Raw genomic sequence first — 25,565 nt, 5'->3', positions numbered from 1 at the left:
GGCTTCTCATAATGTTTTCTTGTTAACAGAAGCAGTGGGATCCACGCAGAAAACCACACAGAAACAGCAAAAAGAGGTACCCCGGCCCACTGGTGGGGAGGAAACAACTGCCCTTCCTACCTGGCTCCGTGTTGCTCCCGGCTTGGAAGCCGAGTGGCAACGTGGAACTACATTTCCCAGCATACCGCAGAAGCCAAAGTGGCCGACAGGAAGCGCGGAGCCCAAAGACCACAACTCCCGGCATGCTGTGGGGCATGAAGCCTGGCAGTTGCTACAGCGCTTGCGCATCTTCTCCGTCTGCAGTACCTCCCTTTCGCCAGCAGGTGGGAGCAGAGAGGGATGCGTCACTGCAGTGCCTCTTTGCCTACAGCACCGCTCGCTGTTCGGCCACCAGGTGACACCAGGCGCCGCCGCGCCACCCTGCTCCATGCACGGGCGGAAGCAGAACGGCAGGCATGGCTTCCCAGGCCGTCTGCTCGTTAAGGGAAGCGGCGGGAGCCGCGTGGAACACCACACAAGAACGGCAAGAAAAAGCACCCCGCTCCACTGGCACGGAGGAAGTAACTGCCCATCCTAAATGGCCCCGTGCTGAGCGGCAACGTGAAACTACAGTTCACAGCATGCTCTGGAAACCAATGTGGCCGATCAAAAGCCCGGAGCCCAAAGACCACAACTCCCGGCATGCTGTGGGGCAAGACGCTCCCAGCCACCTGACCCAGCTGACGCCCCACCCCAGAGTCAAATCCCTGCTTTCTGATCCGCCACCTACTACTCCAGCCAACGATCCCACAGGACCCAGCCTCCCCAACACCCTTCCCTCCCCTCTGCCAGGGACGCCCAGGCCCTCCCTCACCTGCTGCTCCGCAGCAGCCACAGCCCAGGTCACGCTCGCCAATCACTCCCTCCGCGCAGACCAGCCCCAGCACACCTGGCCCAGGGAGCAAAGACAGCACAGGCCTACCCCCACCATTGCTGCCCTTGCCCCCCCCCCCGCCTGCAGCCTCCCCAGCAGGGTTGCCCCCACACCCAGATCGCTTGTCTGTGTCCATTGGCTCCCCCATGGACAATAAACACAGGGCCAACACCCCAGCCTCTGCCCCCTCCACACCCAGGAACCTGCACCCAGCAGCACAGCCACGGCCACTTACAGTGTCCACAAACACAGAGGGCAGCACAAGCCAGAAAGCAAACTTTATTAAACTCTTACGCAGGACTCCTGTGAGGGAGACTGCGGCAGAACTCCCTGCCCAGACATTCTCCCCTTCCCCTGGGGGGCTGCGGGACTCAGGCATCGAGCAGGTCTGTCCGTCTGTCTCAGCATCCATGCCCTGGGGAACAGCTGCCTCCTGCAGAAATGGGCTGTGAGGCACAGGAGGAGGAAGAAAGAGGAAAAGGGCACAAGTGGAATACAAGCAGCAAGAGAGGAACTGGGTGGACAGACAGACAGCAGGGCAGAGGGACAGAAGAACCACCCGGGGGGCAGGGAGCGGGACAGGGTTGATCGACAAGGTTGGACAGAGAGTCCAACAGGGGCACAATTGCGACGGCCAGGATGACCAAGAGTAATAGCAATTTTACTGACATCAGACAGCATTAGTTTGGGATGAAATCAGAGTTTTGGTTTTTGGATCAGAGATGACTCTGTTGAACAGTCTCTGCCTTTCCAGTATTTGAAAGGAAAAGGCATGAGGATAAGCACACAAGTATGAAGCTATTATTACCAACAGAGATGCTGGAAGTAGGCTTCTCCATATCGCTTTTGGTACTTGTGGAGTAATTGCCTTAAGTAACTAGGCAAATTAAACTGATATTCACATTTTAAAGAAAATGTACAGCATTGAAAAAGCTTTCAGGGTGGAGGGTAGCTGCTCTACCTAAGCGTTCCCTAGGCCTCCAACTTTACATGCTATTGCACTAGGGGAACTTGGTGTGCTGACTCTAAGGAACAGTACAGAGCGTAGAGCAGAGTGGAGACACCACGGATAGGCTCTGTGATGAGACGGGGACCTGATGCTCTTATGCGCACCAAGACTGATAAGCTGCATGTTTACCATCCTTGTGAGAAAAATCTCAAATAATTTTCTTCAGACAGGATCTTCTGTGAAGCTATTTTATTCGTGATTGCAATGGCGGGCGTCCTGTCAATCAGGAGCGCATTTTAGTAAACAAATCATAACCTTTTATTCCCTATTACCAGACGCCTGATCACCTCCCCTGTTTCCTCATTGGCTGAGTACTACAGGTTCACAAGCTACTCGACGCTCCTCTATACCATGTATGTACAATTTTTCTGTTTTTTCAACCCTTTAATTTCTCCTTTCTTATGTTTTGAGAACTTGTGATCTTTGTTTTACTGTTCTCACACTGCTCATCTTGTTTTTCTCAGGCTTCTACCTTATTTTGGAACAGTGAGGCCTTCTGCTGTCCACTTATCTACAGGTGACCCATTCGGTGATAAACTGGAGCTGATTGATACAGCGGTGCACTAAGGGTTAAGAAGAAGGTTACTCACAGGCATAGAGTGGTAACCAGGCTAGAATAAGAGGAAGTGGGAACCAATAAGAAGTTGCTAGGCTCGGACAGGCCTATAGAGGGCTATGCATGATCGAAAGGAATGCACCAATCAGAAGTCTGTAACTACGCACGCTAGCCGCGTGCAGTGCATGTAGCTGGCTCAGAAAGCTATATAATATCTGGCATTGGAACAATAAAGGGTCTCCATTTCTCAACTATCTTGGAGTCTGTGTCCTCATTCCCTTCACTTACCTACTTAGCATTTCTCCTTATTATGACTACACAATTACCTTGGAACACAGAAAAGTAATTCTCTACTGCAAAACACAACTTTGTTTCTCACACCCTGAGCCAACCACCTGTCATGGTTTTGACAGAAGGCTGTACTCTAGTGAACTTTTGCTCATTATATCATCATTATAATACCAAAACACACCTCCATCCCAAAAGCTCCATGCCTCCGAGCTGCGACCACCCCTCACTGAGCACACGCTCTGAATTTCTCAGACCCCTATACCTTTAAACAAAAGCAAGAAAACTTTACAAATCATAACCAAGATTTGCCTGACTAGAGTCACTCAAGCTCCACCTAAAAGGGACAGAAAATAATCACAGAATCATAGAATATCCCGAATTGGAAGGGATCCACAAGGATCATCGAGCCCAACTCCCGGCATCACACAGGTCAACCCAAGAATTCAGACCATGTGAATAAGTGCACAGTCCAAACACTTCTTAAACTCCAACAGACTTGGTGAAGCGACTACCACCCTGGGGAGACTGTTCCAGTGCTCAACAACCCTCTCAGTGAAGAACCTCTTCCTGATGTCTAGCCTGAACCTCTCCTGCCGCAGGTTGACACCATTCCCATGGATCCTATCACTGGTCACTAAAGAGAACAGATTGGTGGATAATGTAAATTGGATTAGTTGACAGGCTGAGCCTCTCTTCCCCCCGCACTGGGATGTCGTGGGGTAAGATTTGAATGTTTGGTTGTACCAGGCGTCTCCGTAGAAACTCAGAAATCTCTAGAGCCTTTGTGCCTTTTAATGCGTTAACAGCCAGGACGAGTACCTGTGTATTTCATGTGTGCTCGCTTGCTTTTGCGGACAGTGAATTTATCGCCGGCAATTCCAAAGAACCTGTGTCCCTGTTGCTGTAATAAACTGCCCTTCGTTGCATTGTTCCTAGCCGTGACAGTTCTCATTGAACACAACTAGAGCGAGGGTGTGCTACGTTATTGGTGAATCCGTGACCGTGGTAGTTCAGTACCCCGAATCCGACCAGACCCGTAACAGTTAGTCAGCTACGCCCCTTAACGTGACAGTATTTCATAGGGAAAAACATTAAGCCTAAGATTTCTCATCCCTAAGGCCTTAGGGGGGCAGGCAGAGAAGGAACCAGAGATGCTTAGTTTGTCTCCTGAGAATCGCAGCTTACAGTTACTCCACATCTTCTGGTCTCACGGGATGAGGCAGAGGTATAATTAATTCCTTCTCCATCTCTCTGGAAAGAGTTTTCCTCCTATCTGTGACAAAGGAGAAAAATGTTATGGTCGTGGAAGTTGTTATACAAAGCCACACTCAGTGAATTCACTATTACAGTTAAGATCGTTTTTAATCGAAAACACCTCAGCAGCAGTGTTACCACTGCAAACATAGCGTTGCACAAAAATTCAACTCAAGATAAAGGAAAGGGTGAGCTAAAAGGACAAATGACGTGACCGAAGGCAACTGCAACAACCATCTGGTAGATGGTTGTCCACAGCCCTTGGATTCCATGGTCGTCTTTCCTGCCAAATGAATCCTGGAAGAACAAGAAAAGATACACAACATGTCCACAAAAACTTTTGGGGAGGTTACTGAAAAGAAAAACAAAAAAATAGAAACAGCATGCAGCTAGTACGTCAGTTTTGTTAATAGAGTAACATTAACATACTAGAAATTTCCACATTCTATGTAGCCCCAAGGTGGTGCTGGGTACATCCACTGATACTAATGGGGTGGCACAATGTAAGAGATAGTTAATAGACAAGGTACACCTGAGGTGCACAGATTGCATATTCCATGCGACAAAAAAGGCACAGCTTGGCACCCAGTTTGGATCAGCTTGCGTATGAGTCTGCTGATATGTGAGTATATACAGCAAGCACAAAAGTCTTTTACTCCACAGACTCAGTTTCATTTATGTATATACATACATATACATATGTGTATGTATCTCTCTCTCTCTCTCTCTCTCTCTATATATATATATATAAACAAACAAACGTTGGGAACTTCATAACCACTTGAGTAACAATCATTAGCTATGCCTACGCTGAAAGTCAGGACTATGCCTAAGTGATTAAGTAAACACGGAGCCTTATCTGTGAAATGCTGAAAATGCCCCATAACCACTGGGGGGCTTATGCACGGTGTAAATAATTTTTGCGCAAACATGCATCTTAATACACAAAGAGGAGGGGCGAGGCGGACAAAGGTTTTAGGGACGCGTCAAGACCAGAACAGCCACTGGGCAATCGCTCAGATGTGCAAAGCTCAGCTAAAACTCGCACAAATCCACCGAGGGAAGGAGGCTACCTACTTGTCTGTTTAGAATAACCTCTACAAAGAACGTATTACAAAATCAAAAACGAAACCATCATCCAGCAAAGCAAACGTCTGGAATACAAAGGGCTAAAACTGACAGCTGAGGTTTGATTCTTTAGCAATGTCAAAGGTCTTCAGATCCTACCTGACTTCTCCTGGATGGTGGCGTTGCAGCACAGAAATGAGGGGAGCGGGAAGATCGCAACAGGCCAAACGCGGTGCTGGGCTCCTAAAGGAGCTGGTGGGATAGCACTGATGAGAGTGAGACAGGCTGTCAGCCTTCTGCACGAGCTGAAGAAGAAGAGTGCAAGTGTCCGAAGAAGTTGTTTCTTCTCATACTTCATTTAATACACACCATCTTTAAATCCAGGGCATCTTCTTAGGGAACAGATAAAGAGGTAGAGTTAGCAGCTCCAGGGACGCTTCAGGGTCTTATTTCTTTCTATAGTTAGCTGCTATCCATAAACCCAGACCAGTTAAAATAGAGTTATATTAAAAATTCTGGATACTAACAGAAGTATGGGATTTAAAAAACAAAACAAAAACACGCTTGCAAGGAAAAGAGGTTAAATTATCTCATTCATTTCCTAATTCCCCTGCAGACTCTACGCTCAGCTCCTCTTAACTCACCTATCCAAACGCAGGGCAGATGCATCAGTTCTCATCATTCTTGGTAAAAAGAGGACATTTTCACGCTTGCTGTCAAATATCATCTCTTTCCAGCACACTTTCCTGCAAGCTATGCTAATTCCTCCAGGCTTTTTACTATATGCTAGAAACTTCACTGTTTTATCTTAATGACCATCTCGGTGGGAGTCACCGACCTGCTGTCTTTGATTCTGCTGTCTTCACAAATACAAATAAAACAGTACTTCAATGACGCTCTGTGACAAACTAGGTGACACACGCATCGACCTCTTACATAAGGAAGGAAAGAATTTGTAGACAACATCCAGAATGTATTACTTTGTTAGATATCAGAGTGTGGGGCAGAATGACAATGCTACACAAGACCATGCCTATGCTCCCGGGATCGTACACAGTTTGCTGGAATACAACAAACAAAATAATAAAGTAAGGTCACTGTGTGGAACTAGTTCACTCACTCCATTATTATTGTGAATGACAAGAATATTTTAGTAAGCGTTCTTTTAAATCCGTAGAAAATTTTGGATTTATCTCAATTTGGCTTCATGAAAACTGAAACTTGCAGTGCAAAGATCATTTATAAAACCTTCAGCATCTGAGCTTTTTAGGCACAGATTTGGTCACCTTCCTGGATAATATGTGGCTCTCTCCGCCTTCTCCCAACAAGAAAAAAAGCTTAAAGACCACAAACTGGGATTTCTGGGAGGTGTGACTCCATTTGTCACCTTACCTAATACACACTGTTTCTTCGCTATGCTAAACTTCCACCATGACTGCATAATAGAGTCTCACTGCTAGTGTTTCTGTCTGAAAGTTTGACAGACTTTCCCAAATTGGATTAAAAGCGCTTTTACCGTTGTGATGGACATCAAAGTCAACGATGTCTCTTGTCGGCTGTGGAGTCCTGCTGGCACTATCACCAGCTCTCACACAACCCCATCTAGCTTTTGGGGTCCACCCCATCCGTCCTCAGCGGTGGGAAGTTCTTCCAGAAGCAGACAGACCGTTATTTGTTCCTAGGTGGAGCTGAGGCTCTGTAAGGCTTTGCTTTTTTTCTTCCCTCACTCCCCCTTTATTTCCAAGCTTAAACTTGCATCCAGCGGCAACCTGCGCCTCCCGGCGTGCACGGCCCGGCCCCGGCTCGGGGAAAAGACCAACCACGCACCCCGGAGCCCATGTGGCCGCCCGGCAACACAGAACTACAGCTCCCAGAATACCTCGGGACGGAGCAGTCCATCCAACCCAGAGGGGAGTCGGCCAAGCGCACACAACTGCCCCCCCCCCCCGCCCTCTACTGCGCCCGCCCCCCCCCCCCCCCCCCCGCGCCGCTCCGCCCCCCTCTCCCCCAGCCCTCCGAAGCCCCGCGCAGTGCAGACCCCGCTGCATGCCCGGTCCGGTCCAGTCCGGCGCGGCGCCGCCCCCGCCCCGCACAAGGGCCGTTTCCGCAGAAGCCGCCGACCGCGTGGCGCCCCAACCGCCCGCCGCCTCGCCCCCTCCCGGCCCGGCCCGGGGCGGCGCCGACCACCAACCTCGTTGCGGCACCGCGCCTCGGCGGCCCGGCCCGGCCCGACAGCTTTCACCCATACTGCCGGCAAGCCCTGCACGGCACCTCCGCCCTGGGTTCCTCCGAGCCAATCACGGAGCGTTTCCGCCCTGAGTGAAGGCACGCCGTGACGCCACCTCCGCCCCGGGTTTCTCCAGCCAATCACGGAGTGCCTCCGCCTTCAGTGAAGGCTCGCCTAGACGTCACTTCCGCCCTCAGTTCCCAGCCAATGACGAAGTGATTCTGCCCTCAGTGAAGTCTCGCCCCAACGGCACATCCGCCCTCATGGTCCAGCCAATCACGGAGCCGCTTTGGCCCTCAGTGAAGGCACGCCCTGACGTCACTTCTGCCCTCGGTTTCCTGCCATTCACACAGCGGCTTCTGCCCTCAGTGGCTGCCGTGTAGACCTGGCAGCCGCCCCAAAACAAAAAACAAGAAAAAAAGAAGAGGTAGAACTGGTGGCCGCCTGAAAGAAAGAAAAAAAAAACACGGGTAGACCTGGCAGCTGCCCGCGGTCCAAAAATGCCAAAAGGCCATAAATGCTTAGAAGTATGCATTTATCATACTACATAGCATCTGCCCTGTAATCCTGCAAAAATCATAAGGGACCTAGAACCACAAAGCAAACACACAAGGTAACATTGACATCCTATCCACAAACATGCTATAACAATTACTCAGCTGAAGAGGAGCTGCATGCAATAAATGCACCTACTACTATACAGATTGCTTTACTCTAACAGATCCTACTAGTTGTTACCTCCAAAAGAAGCATGTACTGGTCTCTACTTGGAAATGCGTCAGGCCATAGACTCTGACCCACCTAAAGAACCCTGCAACTGACTGAAGGAAAAACGAAGCACTTACCCTAAAGTGCAGCCCAGGCAGAATGAGCTCTCTGATGGGATGCCTGTGACTCAATTACCACTAGGCCCTGGCTGGAACCCAAAGCCAATCACCTAGGAAAGGGGAGGGGCAAAGCACAAGAACCTAGAAAGACAGCAGGAGGAGCAGCGGCTGTGGTTTTTTGTTTGTTTTTTTTTTTTTTCCTAGCTTAGCTCAACAGCACGCAGGGTGCAGACGAGAGAACTGGGATGTTTCTAGAAGCAACAATCCCCATGCTTTTGCTTCAGCTTTGAATATTGAAAGGACAATATGATCAAGCAAGTAACTGAAACTTTTTCAACTGAAATTAGCTCAAATCTTTCTTTTACACAGGAAGAAAAATCTAGGAGCATAACAGATTACATGCCAAAAAAAATCAATATAGTAACATCACTCTCAGGAAAAATTAACGTGCATGCGCGGTGCCGCTCAGCCTGCAGTACCCGCTCAAAAACAGCAAAAAACGCACACCACGCTGTCTAGGGGAGGAAATAACTGCCCAGAGCAACGTGCCGCTCCTGGCTTGGAAGCCGAGCACTAACGCAAAACTACATTTCCCGGCATGCCCCATGAACCGGCATGGCGGACCGGAACCCCAGAACCCAAAGACGACAACTCCCGGCATGCTGTGGGGCACGACGGCTGGCCACCGCTACTGCGCATGCGAGAAGCCTCTCCTCCTGTGGTACCCACTCCTGGCCAGCAGGTGGCAGCAGAGAGCGCAGACCGCTTCTGCGCCTCTGTGCCTGCAGTACCGACCTTCGGCCAGCAGGTGGCACCAGGTAGCCACCCGGCGCCCGTGCCGAGCCAGCCTGCTCTGCTCATGCGCGGAGTCAGAGCTGCAGCAACAGCTTCCGAGACTGTTTGCTCGCTAAGGGAAGCAGCGGGAACCACGCGGAACACCACACGAAAACGGCAAGAAAAGGCACCCCGCTCCACTAACGCGGGAGGAACTGCCCTTCCGAACTGCGCACGTGCTATTGTGGGCTCGAAAGCTGAGTGGCAATGTGAAACTACATTTCCCGGCTTGCCCTGGAAACCTGCGTGGCTGAGCGGACGCTCGTAGCCCAAAGACCACAACTCCCGGCATGCTGCGGGGCACGGTGCTCACAGCCACCTGACCCTGCGGATGCGGATGCCCCAGAGCCAGCCCCGGAGCCAGCCCCGGGCTTTGTGACCCGCCCCCAAACCCGCGGCCAGCCCTGCTCCCCCGCCCCGCGGCTCCGCACCCCCGCCAGAGGCTTTCTCTGTCCCAGCCTCCCTGACACCCTTGCCTCTCCCCTGCAAGCAGAAGCAGCCCTGGCCACGCTTGCCAACCACTCCGTCCATATAGACCAGCCCCAGCACACCTACCCCAGGGAGCAAAGACAGCACAGGGCTACCCCACTGCTGCCTTTGCTTTCCCCCCACTCCCCTGGCCCAACAGCCTGCAGCCCCCCAGCAAGGTGGCCCCCACACACCAAGGAGCAGTCCGCATCTATCAGCCCCCACAGCCTCACCTGGGGCCCTGCTCCAGGAACTGGGTACCAGCCTCTGCACCCTTCTCCCCCCCCACCCCACTATGGAACCTGCACCCACCAACACCGGGATGGCCACTTACCCACGGCCACAAACACAGACAGTGGTGCAAGCCAGAAAACAAACTCTTTATTAACTCGTGCGCAGGACTCCCCAGAGGGAGGCTGTGGCAGGGTTCTCTGCCCATACATTCTCCCCTTCCCCTGGGGGGGGGGGGGGGCACAGGGCTCCAGCATCGAGCAGCTTCACTCCCTCTGTCCATCCATCCCGTAGGGAATAGTTGCCTCCTGCAGCCATGGGCTCTGAAGCACAAAAGGAGGAAGGGCAAAGAAAAAGGGCACAAGCAGCGAGAAAATGGACAGACAGACAGCAGGGCAGAGCGACAGAACCACATAGGGAGCAGGACAGGGATGATCAAGAGGATTGGACAGGGAGCAGAACAGAGGCACAACTGCAATGGCCAGAAAGACCGAGCAATGGACAAAGGAAGTCAAAGGCTGAACATGGGGGTCTAGTGAGAAAGGAGGAAATAGGGAACAGCACGGGGAGAGAGACAGAAAAGACAAGGACAGGAAGCAGAACAGAGAGGGACCAGAAGCGAGAATAAACACAGGGACAGGGAGGGGTGTATCAGGAAACACCAGGGGCAGGGGAAGCAGGACAGAGTGACAGAGAAAAGTAAGCAAAGGAACAGCTGGGCTATGCTTTGAGGCAGACAAAGACGAGGAAAGGGATGGGAACTGGGACAGAGGAATAGAGGGGGGGGAGGCACGAGAAAGAGGGAGAGAGAGAGAATCACGGGGGGTTTGGGGTGCAGAGAAAGGCCAGCACAGGGACATGGGGTTTGACTGGGAAAGGGGACAGGGAGCACAACAGATGGACTGAAATAGAGGGGTGGAGAGCAAGGAAGCACAATCGAAACAGTGGAGCGGAACAGGATGTAACAACACAGAAAAGCAGAGGTAGACAAAGTGGGAAAAAACTGACAGAAAGAAATTGAGAGATAAATAGAATCATACAATCATAGAATATCCCGAGTTGGAAAGGACCCATAAGGATCATTGAGTCCAACTCCTGGCTCCACACAGGTCTATCCAAAAATTCAGACCATATGACTAAGTGCACAGTCCAAGCGCTTCTTGAACTCTGACAGGCTTCGTGCTGTGACTATGTCCCTGGGGAGCCAGTTCCAGTGCGCAACAACCCTCTCAGTGAAGAGCCTAAGGAGCAGGAAAGAAAGATTGAGAAAAATCAAATACTGCTGGGGCAACAGGACTGAGAGATGGAGAACTGAGAAGTTCTTAGAGGGAGTGGGCAGGGGGAGAACACCGGAGCACTGAGACTGAGGGGTCTCAGAATGGGACAGAGATGAGAAAGGAGAGAGCAGTGTGCAGCAGAGTTGAGACGGCAAAAGAGCGTCAAGGGAAGGGAAGAAGGACAGGGGCACAGAAAGAAAAAGGTGAGCAAGCTGGACAGAGGGCTTGATGGCACGATGGCAGAGGCCATGGGACAGAGACATGCAGACGGGTAGGACAAGGAGCGGAAGGACCACAAGAACAAAGAGCAGGGCAGATGTGGGTAGTGACACATTAGCAGGGGAGAGTTGGTGTGTAATTGAGAAAGACGGAACGAAGGACAGAGTGGGGAAAAGAACGACAAGGACAGAGAAAGAAAAGCCTAGGATGAGCAGAGAGAGGAAGGGGAAGTGGGGGAGGGGAGCAGGATAGAGAGAAGAAAGAACCTGGGAAAGGCAGCAACACAGAGGAAAAGGGACAGGGAGCAGGACGCAGTAAAACATGCAGATGGGAAGTGGGCCATACAGAGAGCACACAAGCAGGACAGGGAAGAGGAATGAAAAGCAGGTCAAACAGACAGACGGGCTAAGAGGAGACGGGACAGGGAAGGGTTGCAGATAGAAAGGGGAGCAAAGGCAGCCTGGGATGCAGAACAGGGGGGACACAGCCCCAGGGACCTGGTACTTTCCGCAGCTCCCACTCTGGGCGCCGCCAGGAGGATTTCACGGTTCAGACGCTTCTCGCTCGCTCTCTCCCCTGGCTTCCTCCTCTGTAAGAATCTGGAGGCTCAGCTGTCACCCAACCAAGAGAATACACAGGGGTGCATCTGCAACAATGGTAGATGGTTGTCCACAGCCCTTGTATTTCATAATCTTTCATACCAAATGAATAGTGGAAGAACAGAAAAGATACACAACGTGTCCACAAAAGCCTTTGTGGAGAATACTTAAAGGGAAACAAAAAATTGAAATATTAAGCAGCTAGTACATCAGTTTTGTTAACAGAGTAACATTAACATACTAGAAATTTCCACGTTCTTTACCCTTTACCTTGAAAATGTAACCCAATTCTGTCAGTGTTGACCATTACCATTTTTTAAAATTTTCATTTGGACACCTGAGAAAAACATTTTAAGTCCCTGTTATCGAGGGAAAAGAGGGAAAAAAAAAAGAGGGGTGAGGGGGGAAGAGGCACAGCCATTCCTTTCCTCAATAATGTGAGCAGAAAGCTCAGGCACTCAGCAAGAACATGCTTTGAAAGATGAAACAGAGAAGTAACTGCATGTTATTTAATCTTATCTATAGAATAATATGTATTTGTACCTGCTAATTTATTCATCTGCCTGTTTATTTTGCTACAGATGCTACAAAATGTATAAACCTCATGGTAACATTTTGTAACTGATGTGATCTTCAAAAGGAATATCTATCTAAAAGAGCAAACAAAATCCCATTCATTGACAACCATCTGAACTTTTATCCTATAAAAACTGTCCTAGAAACATTCCCTGGGATGCTTAACATCAGAATCTTTCCATTCAACTTGAGGCAGAACAAGCCCTTACTGTGGATATCTTCATCTGGCTCTCCACTGCTAGCAGAATAGTACTCTAATACTGTCCAGTACACACTGTAGCCTACTTGCTTATAAATATGTACTGCAACCTGATTTGATATTCTCACAAAGAGATCAATGAAAAATCCACCCTTTCTTTCAGAAAAAAATAAATAAGACATGGTAAGAAAGAAAAGCTGAACATAACGGGATGTGGTCCTTTACCAAGGGACAAATCCAATATTGGTCATGTGACCAAAAAATACTTGTGCCGATCACTACACCAGCTATCGGGACAAGCCAAACACACACGAGCCTCAATTTAAAAAAATACATTAATTTGTATTATATGGAAATAACAACCTACAGTTTAGATCCATTTAGATTGCATTGGCTTAAGGACTGCCTCCTTCTAAATGCATGGGGGGGGGCCTGGGAACCAATATCAAAAACCTGTTGCCTAACAGGATATAACCCTTCTCCTAAATAGCTAAGTTCTTCAAAGCATCATACAATTTTTGGATTTTATCAGCCATAAGGAGATTGTCCTACTGGCATGAGTTGGGGATGTTTCCCTGTTTGTTTATTTGACACTGAAGTAAATTTTCTGCAAGTACAAGTAACCCAGGCTGTTAAGGAAAGTAAGCTAAGGTACTGTCTGCAGCATAACATTTGTACAATATTGTACCCGAGGGGACCACTCAAAGCCTACAATTAGAGAACTAATACATAGGGAGCCCTTGGAAACACAGTTTATGTTTTGCAAAGCTCTTTTCCTATTGAGAAGACCTTTTATTCAGTGTCTTTACTGAAATTTTGGCTACTTCCTATTCATTTTGGCAAGTTAACCCTCGTAGAAACCAAGAGATTTTAATCTGCAAAGCATCATTTATAATTCTTGTTCTATGACTACAGGGAAGTTCAATCTGGACACTGTTGAATAGAAAAGTCTGGGTCTGTTTCATGCAAATCAAGTACCTAAACCACGGACAGGAGTCTGCAGAAAGAATACTTTAATAAATGAATTTCAAGAGAGGTATAATTTTTAAGAAGTATAAACTTTTCCAAAATTTCTTCCAGGAGTTCCATCAACACGACAGCTATATGAGCTGTTGAAATTCACATGCAACAGAGAGAGAAGTAACATGTCCATGCCATTCTTCTCTAGCCACAAAGTCTTCTGCTTTACCCATGATGGAGAACATCAGCACCTTTAAGATAATGCATCCCCAGCTATACATCTTTACAGAAGAGCCAAGCAGTACAGCAACAAACACTGCAACGACTGTGGTAAAAGTTGAACCAGGGATGTCTCTATTATCCCCCTAGGATACAGCAACTCCATACAGTTATAGGTCAAATGCCACAGCTTCAATGGCAGACAGACAAGGACCTCAAAGGTCACATTTCTGTCTGCGTACCGAATTCTGTTGGAAAGACCCCCAACCACTCAATTCCCAATCAAATTTGCCACAGCCAGTGCTTACCCAGCAAATTTGCTTTCTCTTGCTGTTCAATATGTGCCTTAGACCTCTTTTATGGCACACAGTTCAAGCTAAACTCTTTGGACATAATAAATAGATAAAAAGAAATTTCCTCACAAGTTTTTCTTGACCAACCACAACTACCATACTGGAAAGCCCTACAAGCATTTGTTTATTTCTATGATAATTTTTAAAGCTGAAGTGGGACAAATTTTAGCCTCTCGTACCAAAGACTGAGCAACAAAGAGACAGAGTTTGACAGGCCAACTAGTTCTAGTTCTAAGAAGTTACTACAATTTTGCAGGCACTACACAGCTTTCCTTTGCACTTCCCAGCTCCGAGCAGTTCACAGTCCTGCAAATTCGATTAAGCCTTTGAGCCTGGGGCACACAAAGATTAAGAGCACACTTGGAGTTCACCTCAAGGTTGCTGTCAGGACAGACAGGCTGCTCTTTCTCCTGGGAAACCTGTAACTGCAGCACATCAGCTGCAGCTTTTCTCATTTTACACAGTGTGTCACCTTCGCTCATCAACAAACCTCACAGGAGTCCTAGCGGCGGGGAGCTGCTTCTGCCATGGTGAACTGCAGAGAAAGAAGAGAACTGTTTTTCAGAAATAGGGAGAGGAAAACCTCCGAGACACAGTACAACAATCAAATGCACCAAGGACCTGTTCCCAACCACTGCAACCCCACCCCTCCCAGACAGATGCTCCCAGGAGGCACCCCCAAAGGCTCTCGCTCGTCTTACCGCTGGCAACCACACAGGCAGCCTGCAGGAGCCCGTGCCTCCCGACGCGCACGACCTGCCCCCAGCTGAGGGAAAGACCTCCCCACAGCCACGCGCCCTGGAAATAACATGGCCGCCCGGCAGCACAGGACTACAGCTCCCAGCATGCCTCGAGATGGAGCAGCCCACCCAACCCCGCGGGGACTCTGCCACACACACCACCCTGCCACCTCTCGCTGCTCGTTCCTTCCCGTCCCCGCCGCCGCCTCAGGCCGCTTTTTCCCCCTGGCCGCCAGTCCCCCTAGCATGTCTAGTCTGGCCCGGCCTGGCGCGGCCCCCGCCCACACAAGGGCCATTTCCCCAGAAACCGCCGACCACACGGTGCTCCCGACCGCCGCCTTGCCCTGCGCGCCATCTCGGGACGGCCCCGACCATCAACCTCGTCGTGGCACCCCGCCTCGGCATCCCGTCCTGTCCTGAGCCGAGCCCGAGCCCAAGCCTGGCGCGACTCCTGCTCCAGAGAAGGGCGCTGTTATCTTGCCGCGGGCAGGAACACTACTGCGCATGTGCGGCGCCGGCCCTTCAGTGCCGCCCGCCTCTCGCTGCTGTTGAGCCGGCCAGCTCCGCGCATGCGCGGAAGCTGAGCGGCAGGCACGGCTTCCCGGAGGAGGGCTGATGTTGAAGCTAAAAAAAAAACCAAAAAAAAACAAAAAAAAACACACTTAAAGCTTTATGCATTTTCACAATTTAGGGCAGAGGTTGCCCCTTTGTTGTTTGTTTGTTTTTTGTTTGTTTTTAAGAAGGCCCCAGTACGTTTGGTCATCTCTTAACAAAGCTTGTAGCTGGTGGTATCTTACTATCTTTTCTAGCCTAAGGGAAAATCAGCCCTACTATAAAGGTAAAAGGACTTTCTCTTTACTTGTTTGGAAGCAACCTAAATAAGTTTCTAAGTGCTTTCTGCAAAATACAAGCTACTGGAAAACTTAACCACAGAACAAGAAATTACTGCTGCAGAACAAAATTATGCAGGGCTGAGGCACACGCCCACTGTTTAATCCCAGTCCTTTTGGGAAAACCCAGTAGAGGCTAATTGATGCTAGACAGGTGTTGTGGTTTAATCCGGCCAGCAGCCAAGCACCACAAAGCTATTCACTCCCCCTCCCCCCTCCCTCTCTGGAATGGGGGAGAGAATTAGAAAGAAATGAAAGCCTGTGGGTTGAGATAAAGACAGTTTATTAGGACATAAAATAAAGGAAAATAATAGTAATAATGATAATAGTACTACTAATAATAACGTGTACAAACCAAGTGATGCCCATTGCAATTGCTCACCACCTGCTGACCAATGCCCTGCCTATCCCCAAGCAGCCAGTCTCCCCACATGAATTGTTCAGCATGACGTCAGATGGTATGGAATACCCCTTTGGCCAGTTTGGGTCAGCTGTCCTGGGTCTGTCCCCTCCCAGCTCCTGCTGCACACCCAGTCTGCCTGCTGGCAGGACAGAGCGAGAAGCTGAAAAGTCCTTGGCTTAGTGCAAGCACTGCTCTGCAACAATTGAAACATCAGTGTGTTATCAACATTATTCTCATCCTAAATCCAAAACACAGCACCATACCAGCTACTAGGAGGAAAATTAACTCTATCCTAGGTGAAACCAGGACAACAGATAAACTTTATAAGGGAGTGTATGTTATACTTAAGAAACACCTTTCAGTTTGCATCCAAGGTCCAAGTTGCCCGTGTGCTCGTGTTTTGCTGGTGACTGCCACCCAAGCTGACTAGGAAAGTCACAGCCCTTTCTGAAGGTGTTTAAGAACTTGGTGCAACTTTTTTCTCAAAGCACAAATACCTCCATGACTTTAAAGCATATTCCTAAGCATGGTTTCATTAAAACATTTTCAAAATTAAGAATAACAGAAAACATGGGCATTTATCAAAAGGTTGTGGGCTAGCTGCCCCAGACGTCCCTGAGCACCAGGCAGACCCTTGCTCACTTCCCCTTCCAAGCCAGGTGGGGGAAGAGAATCAGAAAGGCGAAAGCAAGAAACATCACGGGTTGAGGTCAAGACAGCTTAACAGGTACAGCAAAAGCAAAGTAAAGTAAGGAGTCCAACATCCACCCCAGCCCCCCATCTTTTACTGCTGAGCAGGTCCTTGGGAAGTGTGTGTGGTGGGGAGGATAAGGCAGGGACTAGGAATGCTAGGTAGAGGAAAAAATGAGTGTTGGAGGCCTCAAGCATGCACAAAGAGCGTAAGGAGGGCTCCTGAGGGGACAGGGGAACAAAGGGAAAGCTACTTACCTCTGAGAAGCTGTCCTCAGTCTTCATGCCACGGATGTTTGTCTTGCATGCTCAGCGCACAAGTTGGGGGTTCCCATACGTTGAAGGCTTCTTCTGAGAAGTACTCCCAGGCTTTCTTTCAGCAGATGATGGCTTTCCCAGGGACTCGCCACCCCACACAGAGAGATCCCTGCCCAGGCATTCACAGCCTGCGACGCCACGTGCATGCAGCTGTTATCAGGAAGACAAGTGACTTTACAGCCTGAACGGCAAACAGCAAGCATTTCTTTACGGCAGATTTCAGATCATCATCTCCCTCCATAGGAAAGGGAAAAGTTGCTCCTGTCAGTTGCTCCACCTCTCCTAACATCTCCCTCCCCCCTGCATCTTTCCCTGTGTATTTTGCTGCTCTCGGGTCACTGCCCACCTCCACCTTCCAGAGCAGCTCCTTCTCATCAAGTTCTCCTTCCACGTCCTGTCCCCGTCCGCTCCCACAGTACTCTTAACGGTGACATCAGCTGTCACTTGAAGCTCCTTCCCACTCGGTACCCGCTCTGCAGCTCTCCCTATTGTGGGAATGGCAGACACCCCTGCAGGACATTCGTAACCAACAGGCTGAAGAACACGTTAACCAGAAAGTTTTTGACAAGAGATTACAGAAAGAGTCGCACCTCCATGCAATGCATCCCCCTTTCCAGAGATACACAAAGACATCACAGGTGACCTCTCTGTAACTTTTTCAAATTCAGCAAGGGTTTGCAGTGAGTATAACGAAAAATAACATTAGAAAGAGAAGACCAGTAATCCTGACAAGTTCCCTAAGTCCAAAGAACTTGCCCAATCAACCCCAAACCATTCACTAGAGTAACTTGTTAGTCCGTTTATTTTTGAAAGCCAAATGAGGAGGTGCGCATTCTACTCTTTCCCATCTGTGTTCTTGTTCTGGCTTAACCTGGCAAGTGGCTAGAGCAAATAGCACCATGGGAGACTTGGGAAGAAAAAATAGTCAAAGCTCATGAGTTCAGATAAAGACAGTTTAATTGGACAGAAAAGGCGGGGAAGTAATAATAAGGATGTTGCTGCTGCTGATGGGATGTTACAAAGCAAGCGACGCACAATGCAATTGCTCGCCACCTGCTGACAGACACCCAACCCACCTGAGCCAGCCCAGGCTTCCTGACCTGCAGCACAGCGCCCCCAGCCCCACGCCTGCTCTGTAGTCCCGCCCCGCCCCCCCGGGGCGTTCCCTGCACAGCCGTTCCGCCTGCAGTACCAGCAGGTGGCGGCATAGGGCGATGCGTCGCTAGTGCGCATGCGCACCGGCCCTCCGCCGGCGGTACTTTTTCTCTGGCTGCCTCTGCGCATGCGTGGAACTAGGCACGGCTTCTCAAACCGTTTTCTCCTTAAAGGAAGCAGCTGAAACTGTGCAGAAAACCACACGGAAACGATAAGAAAAGGTACCCTGCTCCACCAGTGCAGAGGAAGCAACTGCCATTCCTACCTGTCTCCTTGCCACTCCTGACTTGGAAGCCGAGCAGCAGCGTGAAACTACATTTCCCAGCGTGCCCCGGAAGCCAACGTGGTGTACCGGAAGCCCGGATCCCAAAGACCACAATTCACGCCATGCTGGGGGCATGAGGCCTGGCCACTGCTACAACGCATGCGCGGCGCTTCTCCACCTGCAGTACCGATAACTTGCCAGCAGGGGGGAGCAGAGAGACGCTCCGCTACAGCGCATGCGCATCGCCACTGCCTGCAGTACCCGCATTCCGCCAGCAGACGGGAGCAGAGAGCAAAGCGTCACTGCGGCTCCTCTCCGCCTGCAGTACCGCAGTTCGACCAGCAGGTGGCATCAGACGCTGCGGCGGCGCCGAGTCAGCCTGCTCTGCGCATGCACAAAAGCGGAACGGCAGGCGCTGCTTCCCTGGTTGTCTGCTCGTTAAGAGAAGCAGCGGGAGCTGCGCGGAAAACCACACGGGAACGGCAAGAGAAGGCACCCCACTCCACTGGCGTGGAGGAAGTAACTGCCCATCCTAGCTGTCCCAGTGCCACTCCCGGCTTGGAAGCCAAGCGGCATCGCGAAACTACGTTTCCCGGCGAGCTCCGGAAACCAAAGTGGCCGACCGGAAGCCCGGAGCCCGAAGACCACAACTCCCGGCATGCTGCGGGGCACGGTGCTCACAGCCACCTGATCCCGCTGATGCCCCGGAGCCAGCCCCGGGCGTTCTGACCCGCTGCGCCCCCCCGCCACGGCCAGCCTGGCGCCCCTACCTCGCTCCTGCTCCGCGGCTGCCCCCTACCGCCGGCTGCTTCTCTGCCCCAGCCGCCGATCCTGCGGGCCCCAGCCTCCCTGACACTCTCCCTTCCCCTCTTCCTCACCGGGGAACCCCAGCCCCCCCCCTCACACCTGCCCCAGGGCACAAAGACAGCACAGGCCTAACCGCCCTCCTTCCTTCGCCCCGCTACCCTCCTGCCCCGCTGGCCCCATAGCCTGCAGCCCCCTGGCAAGATGACCTCTACACCCAGAGGGGCCGTCTGCATCCACGACAACACCCCTCCCGCGGCCGCTGAAAACAGGGTCAACCCCCAAGGCCCTGCCCCCTCCGCACCCACCCTGCTACGGAACCTGCACCCACAGACATGGCGATGGCCACTGGACACAGGGCTACAAACACAGATGGGAGTGCAAGCCAGAAGGCAAACTATTAACTTGTGCACAGGACTACTGGGAGAGAGGGAGGCTGCAGTGGGGCTCCCTGCCCGTACATTCTCCCCTTCCCTTGGGGGGCCACGGGGCTCGGGCATAAAACAGCATCCCTCCCTCTGTCCATCTCTGCATCCATCCCGTGGGGAACCATTGTCTCCTGCGGCCACAGGCTGTGACGAGGCACAGAAGGAGGAAACAAAATTAAGGAAAAGGGCACAAGCAGGACACAAACAGCGAGAGAGAAAACAGACAGACAGCGGGGCAAAGGGACAGAAGAACCACCCAGGGGGCAGGGAGCAGGACAAGGATGATCAAGAGGGTTGGCCAAGGAGCACAACAGAGGCACAACTGTGACGACAAGGACGACTGAAAGTAATAGAAATTTTACTGTTACTGGCTCAAGACATTTTTGGTTTGGGGAAGTAAAAAACAAAACGCACCATAGCAGAGATGACTGTTTAACAGTCTCTGCATTACCAGTATTTGAAAGGGAAAGTCACGAGGACAAGTGCGAAAGTATGCAGCTATTACCAACAGAGACACCAGAAGTAGCTGTCTCAATATTGCTTTTGGTATTTCAAAGGGAAAAACATTAAACCTAAAATTTTTAATCCATAAGGCCTTGGGGGGGGCAAGCAGAGAAGGAACCCAAGACTCTCAGTATGTCTCCTGAGAATCCCAGCTTACAGTTACTCAATGGCTTGTGGTCTCACAGGATGAGGCAGAGGTATAATTAATTCCTTCATCTCTCTGGTGTGACTTTTAGAAATGTTCAAATATGACCTATGACACATTCTGTTTCACTTATTTAATTATGCTTGGCTGCATATTTCCAATGGCTTTTTAACTCAGTGGCTTCACTTTACTTCCAAGTCAGCTCTGTGCAAACTTACGTCCCTTTTCAACACAGCACTGGTCCTCATTTTACCTCTAAGGGCTACAGCTACCACCACAGAGCTACTTCTGGGACACTTCATTTGCAGCAAAACAAAGAATAAATAAAATTAAAAAAAAATCAATTAAGTATGCATGCTTGTCATAACTTTACCTCCTAAACCCTTCTCCTTAGTCCACCTTTACAAATGCATTCTGGATAGAAAACCTTTGTGGTAACATTCTGTTCTTGGATCTGCAAGCAAATAGCTGTCTCACCATGATGCAGTGGCACTGTTCAGTCCTGTTTGGTCCCAATTAGTGGCTGGTCAGAATATTTCTGAGGCTCAGTGAGACGGGCTTTGGGTTCAGGTATGTCCCAAAGGAGAAGCAGTTCCCACCACCACCAATAAGCAACAACTCCTTTTCATTTGGCAGAAAAACACTACTATGATTATGCAGCATTAATGGCCACTCCAAATGCTCCTGAAAAGAAAGAGGAGATTTTGAGTCCTTAGCCTGAAACAGAAGCCTGTGTAGTCTGGGGGACACCAGCCAGTCACATTCTGGAGAGGTACACAAAGGTCAAGATGGGGAATTGGACATAGAGGAGTAGGATGTCTGGACAAAGTACTCAAAATTCAGAATGGGAATGAGAACTAGTAGCTTCTCTAATGACTCAGAAATCTAACATCTTAGGGTGGGACTTTTTTTTTTTTTTTTTTCCATACTAGGGAGCAAATGGAAATGGAGTAAGTTCACCACTTAGGCACCTGGTAAATTCTGGTCCAATTATTGCTTCCACCAATCTGGATCAGACTTCGGAAGTAATCTTTGAATATACAGGACTTCAACAGATGTATACCTCATACAGTGCTATAGAGATACTTCATATAGATACCTTCATTAAAAAGTTAAGGACAATCACAATGGGTGACCATTTAGTCAACTACACCAACTACAAATATGGACAAAAACAGATTCCTAGAGAAGAACGTAAGAGCAAGGAAACCATGATGTACTCTTCTAAGATACTCCACTCACTGAACAACTTGCAGTTCAGTGGTTCTGAATGAGAGAATGTCTTCGTACTCTCCAGGCCTCTATAATTACTGGATAAGAAAATCACCAGGAGTAGTCACCATGGATTCGCCAAGGGGAAGTCATGCTTGACCAACCTGATGACTTCCTACAGTGAAATGACTGGCCTGGTAAATGAGGGGAGATCAGTGGATATTGTCTACATGGACTTCAGTAAAGCTTTTCACAGAACCATAAAATAATAGAATGGCTTGGGTTGGAAGGGACCTCAAAGATCATCTAGTTCCAACCATCCTGCCATAGGCAGGACGCCATCAACTAGATCAGGTTGCCCAGGGCCTGGTCCAACCCGGTCTTGAACACCTCCAGGCATGGGGCATCCACAACCTCTCTGGGCAACCTGTGCCAGTGCCTCACCACTCTCTGAATGAAGAATTTCCTCCTAACCTCTAATCTAAATCTCCCCTCTTTTAGTTTAAAACCATTCACCCTCGTCCTGTCAACATCTGATTGAACAAAGAGTAGCTCTCCATCTTTTTTATAAGCCTCCTTTAAGTACTGAAAAGCCACAATGAGGTCACCCCCCAGAGCCTTCTCTTCTTTAGGCTGAACAGCCCCAGCTCTCTCAACCTATCTTCACAGGAGAGGTGCTCCAGCCCTCTGATCAACTTTGTGGCCCTCCTCTGGACCTGTTCTAACAGTTCCACCTCCTTCTTGTGCTGGGGGCTCCAGACCCGGATGCAGTACTCCGACTGGGGCCTCACAAGGCAGAGCAGAGGGGGACAATCAGCTCCCTCAACCCGTTGGTCACACCTCTGTTGATGCAGCCCAGGATGCAGTTGGCCTGCTGTGCTGCAGGCACGCACTGCTGGTTCATTTTGAGCTTTTCATCCAACAGAACCCCCAAGTCCTTCTCTGCAGGGCTGCTCTCAATGAGTCCTTCTCCCAGTCTGTACTCCTGTCTGGGATTGCCCTGGCCCAAGTGCAGCTCCCTGCACTTAGACTTGTTGAACCTCATTAGGTTCATATGGGACCACTTCTCCAGCCTGTCCAGGTCCCTTTGGATGGCATCCCTTCCTTCTATCGTATCAACCGCACCACTCAGCTTGGTGTCAACTGCAAATGTGCTGAGGGTGCACTCGATCCCACTGTCTATGTCATTGAAAAAGATACTACATAGTAGTGGCCTCAGGACAGACCCTTGAGGTACACCACTCGTCACTGGCCTCCACTTGGACATAGAGCCATTGACCACTACTCTCTGGGTGTGACCTTCAAGCCAACATCTTATCCACTGAATGGTCCACCCATCAAATCCATACCTCTCCAATTTGGAGACCAGCATGTCATGTGGGACTGTGTCAAAGGCCTTGAAGAAGTCCAGGTAGATGACATCGGTCAGTCTTCCCTTGTCAAACAATGCAGTCACTCCATTGTGGAAAGCCACCAGATTGGTCAGGCACAATTTACCCTTGGTGAAGCCATGCTGGCTGTCTCAGATCACCTCTTATCTTATTTTGATACTATCCCCCATAAGATTCTCACAGACAAGCTGGTGATGTATGGGCTAGATGAGCAGATAGTAAGGTGGACTGAAAACTGGCTGAATGGCCAAGCCCGGACAGTGATGATCAGTGGCACAAAGTTCATCTGGAGGCCAATAACTAGCATTCTACCACAGAGGTCAACACTGTGTCCAATCCTATTTAACATCTCCACTAACGATCTCGATGATGGGGCAGAGTGCATCTTCAGCAAGCCTGCAGATGGCACAAAACTGATAGGAGTGGTAGATACACCAGGGGGGCATACTAGCATCCAGAGGGACCTGGACAGGCTGGAGAGATGAGCTGACAGGAACCTCATGGAGCTCATCAAGGAGAAGTGCAAAGTCCTGCCCCGAGGAGGAACAACCCCAGGCCGCAAGACATACTGGGGGTCACCCACCTGGAAAGCAGCTGTGCAGAGAAGAACCTGGGGGGTCCTGGTGGACACTAAGTTGAACATGAACTAGCAATGCATCCTTGTTTCAAAGAAAGCGCCAGGTATCCTGGGCTGCATTAGGCAAAGAATTGGCAGCAGGTCACGGGAGGTGATCCTGCACCTCTGTTCAGCACTAGTGGGGCCACATCCAGAGTGCTGGGTCCAGTGCTGGGGCCCCAAGTACAAGAGAGACATGGACACACTGAAAAGAGTACAACATATGGCCACAAGGATTCTAATGAGAGTATAACACCTCTGCTATGAGAAGAGGTTGAAAGAGCTGGCATTGTTCAGCCTGCAAAAGAGAAAGCTCAGGGGAACCTCATCAGTGTCTATAAATACCTGAAGGGAGGATGCAAAGATGTTGGAGCCAGGCTCTTTTCTGTGGTAGTGCCAGGACAAGAGGCAGTGGGCACAAACAGAAATGCAGGAGGTTCTGTCTGAACATCAGGAAGCGTTCTTTACTATGCAGGTGATGGATTGCTGGTGCAGGTTGCCCAGAGAATTTATGAAGTCTCCTTCCTTGGAGATAATCAGAAGCCAAGTGGACTTGGTTCTGGTGACTATAGGTGGCCCTGCTTGAGCAGGGTTTGGACCAGATGACCTCCAGAGGTCCCTTCCAACTTCAGTTATTCTGCAATTCTATAACATGGATGCAGAAAGATCGGTAGCTGTTTTTGCTCATGAATTGTTTGGCTTGACTTAGGCGCAAATCTGTAGGCTTTAGAACCTACCAGTTCTGTTCTCAAGTACTGACAGTATTGTGTAGCGTATGTAGATTGGTCCCGAGTCTTGAAAGACTGGAAACGTTGGTTTTCTGTGCAGTACTGGATACTATTAGTATTACTGCTTTTATACACGTGTTAGAAGGTGACGGCGCCAAAAGTTTTTGGCTAGTAACTCTCTACATGCTTAAAGTAGCCATGCACAGAGTTACCATGGTCACATACATTACAGAATCATACGAGAGATGTCATATACATTAAATTTTATCTTATATTTTTTATATAGCTCTATTATTTTAGATAAAACTTCATTACCATTGTACCATCATCATTGCTATGGAAAAAGCTGCAATGTCAGCCAGATGTCTTCATACTGCCTATCATAAAAAACAAATCTGTTACAAATTTCAGTTTCATCTGTACATGTGGATCCTATCCTTGGTTTCTCAGGAAATCTGTTACATTATGTAAAAGAAAAATAAAAGCTTTTAAAGCAAGAGGAGCTTTCTCCAGCCAGTATTATCACAGATGAGGGCTACTCACATAGACAGGTTCAGATTTAGGCAAGTTTTGCCCAGACTATGACAAAATCCTGCTGTGTAACAAGCACACTTGTATGACTGAGACGAGATCAGGTCTTATGTTTGAGAGATTAAGGCTTATGAGAAGCAGCTGAGGGAGCTGGGGTTGTTTAGCTTGGATAAATGAAGGTTCAGGAGAGACCTTATTGTACTTTATATTTACCTTAAAGGAGATTGTAGCGAGGTTGGGACTGGGCTCTTCTCCCAAGCACCAAGTGGTAAGATGAGGGGAAATAGCTTCAAACTGTGCCAGGGGAGGCTTAGGTTGGATCTCAGGAAAAATTTCTTTACAGAAAGGGTTATATGGGATTGGAATAGGCTGCCCAGAAAAGTGGTCGAGTCACCATCCCTAGAGGTCTTCAATAAATGTCCGGATGTAGAACTTAGTAGCATGGTTTAGGGGTGGACTTGTCAGTACTAGGTTAAAGGTTGGACTAGATGATCTTTGAGGTCTTTTCCAAGCTGAATGATTCTATGGTTGTTTTCCAGTGAATTACAGAAAAGAATCACAGAAAAGTTGAGGTTGGAAGGGACCTCTGGGTATCATCTAGTACAACCACCCCAGCTCAAAGTAGGCTCAACTACAGCAAGTTGCTCAGGACCTTTCCTAGTCAG

The 25,565-nt window shown here is 49.5% G+C and overlaps 1 protein-coding gene across 28 annotated transcripts in view; it reads right to left on the bottom strand.

The window, feature by feature from the left end:
• Positions 1 to 1,176: 1,176 nt before the first annotated feature.
• The window catches only part of LCMT2 (leucine carboxyl methyltransferase 2), a 43,688-nt gene continuing 19,299 nt past the window's right edge, over positions 1,177 to 25,565 (bottom strand). For 3 of the 28 annotated variants that reach the window (XR_013942178.1, XM_080568365.1, XM_080568362.1), the window contains one exon: positions 20,115 to 21,106. Coding sequence is in view for 6 of the 28 variants with exons in the window: in XM_080568365.1 (XP_080424491.1) it covers positions 20,939 to 21,106 (168 nt within the window). In the remaining 22 variants the exon portion in view is untranslated. Of the gene's footprint in view, positions 1,360 to 2,096; positions 4,043 to 5,250; positions 5,484 to 7,282; positions 7,763 to 8,163; positions 16,307 to 17,061; positions 17,272 to 20,114; positions 21,107 to 24,684; positions 24,747 to 25,113; positions 25,236 to 25,565 lie in introns of those variants that run through there. The other 25 variants (XR_013942167.1, XR_013942168.1, XR_013942170.1 and 22 more) reach the window with 25 other exon arrangements.

Source organism: Anser brachyrhynchus (assembly GCF_964034855.1).
Source record: "Anser brachyrhynchus genome assembly, chromosome: 1".
Lineage (NCBI taxonomy): Eukaryota > Metazoa > Chordata > Aves > Anseriformes > Anatidae > Anser > Anser brachyrhynchus.
This window is presented reverse-complemented; position numbering and strand designations above follow the sequence as displayed.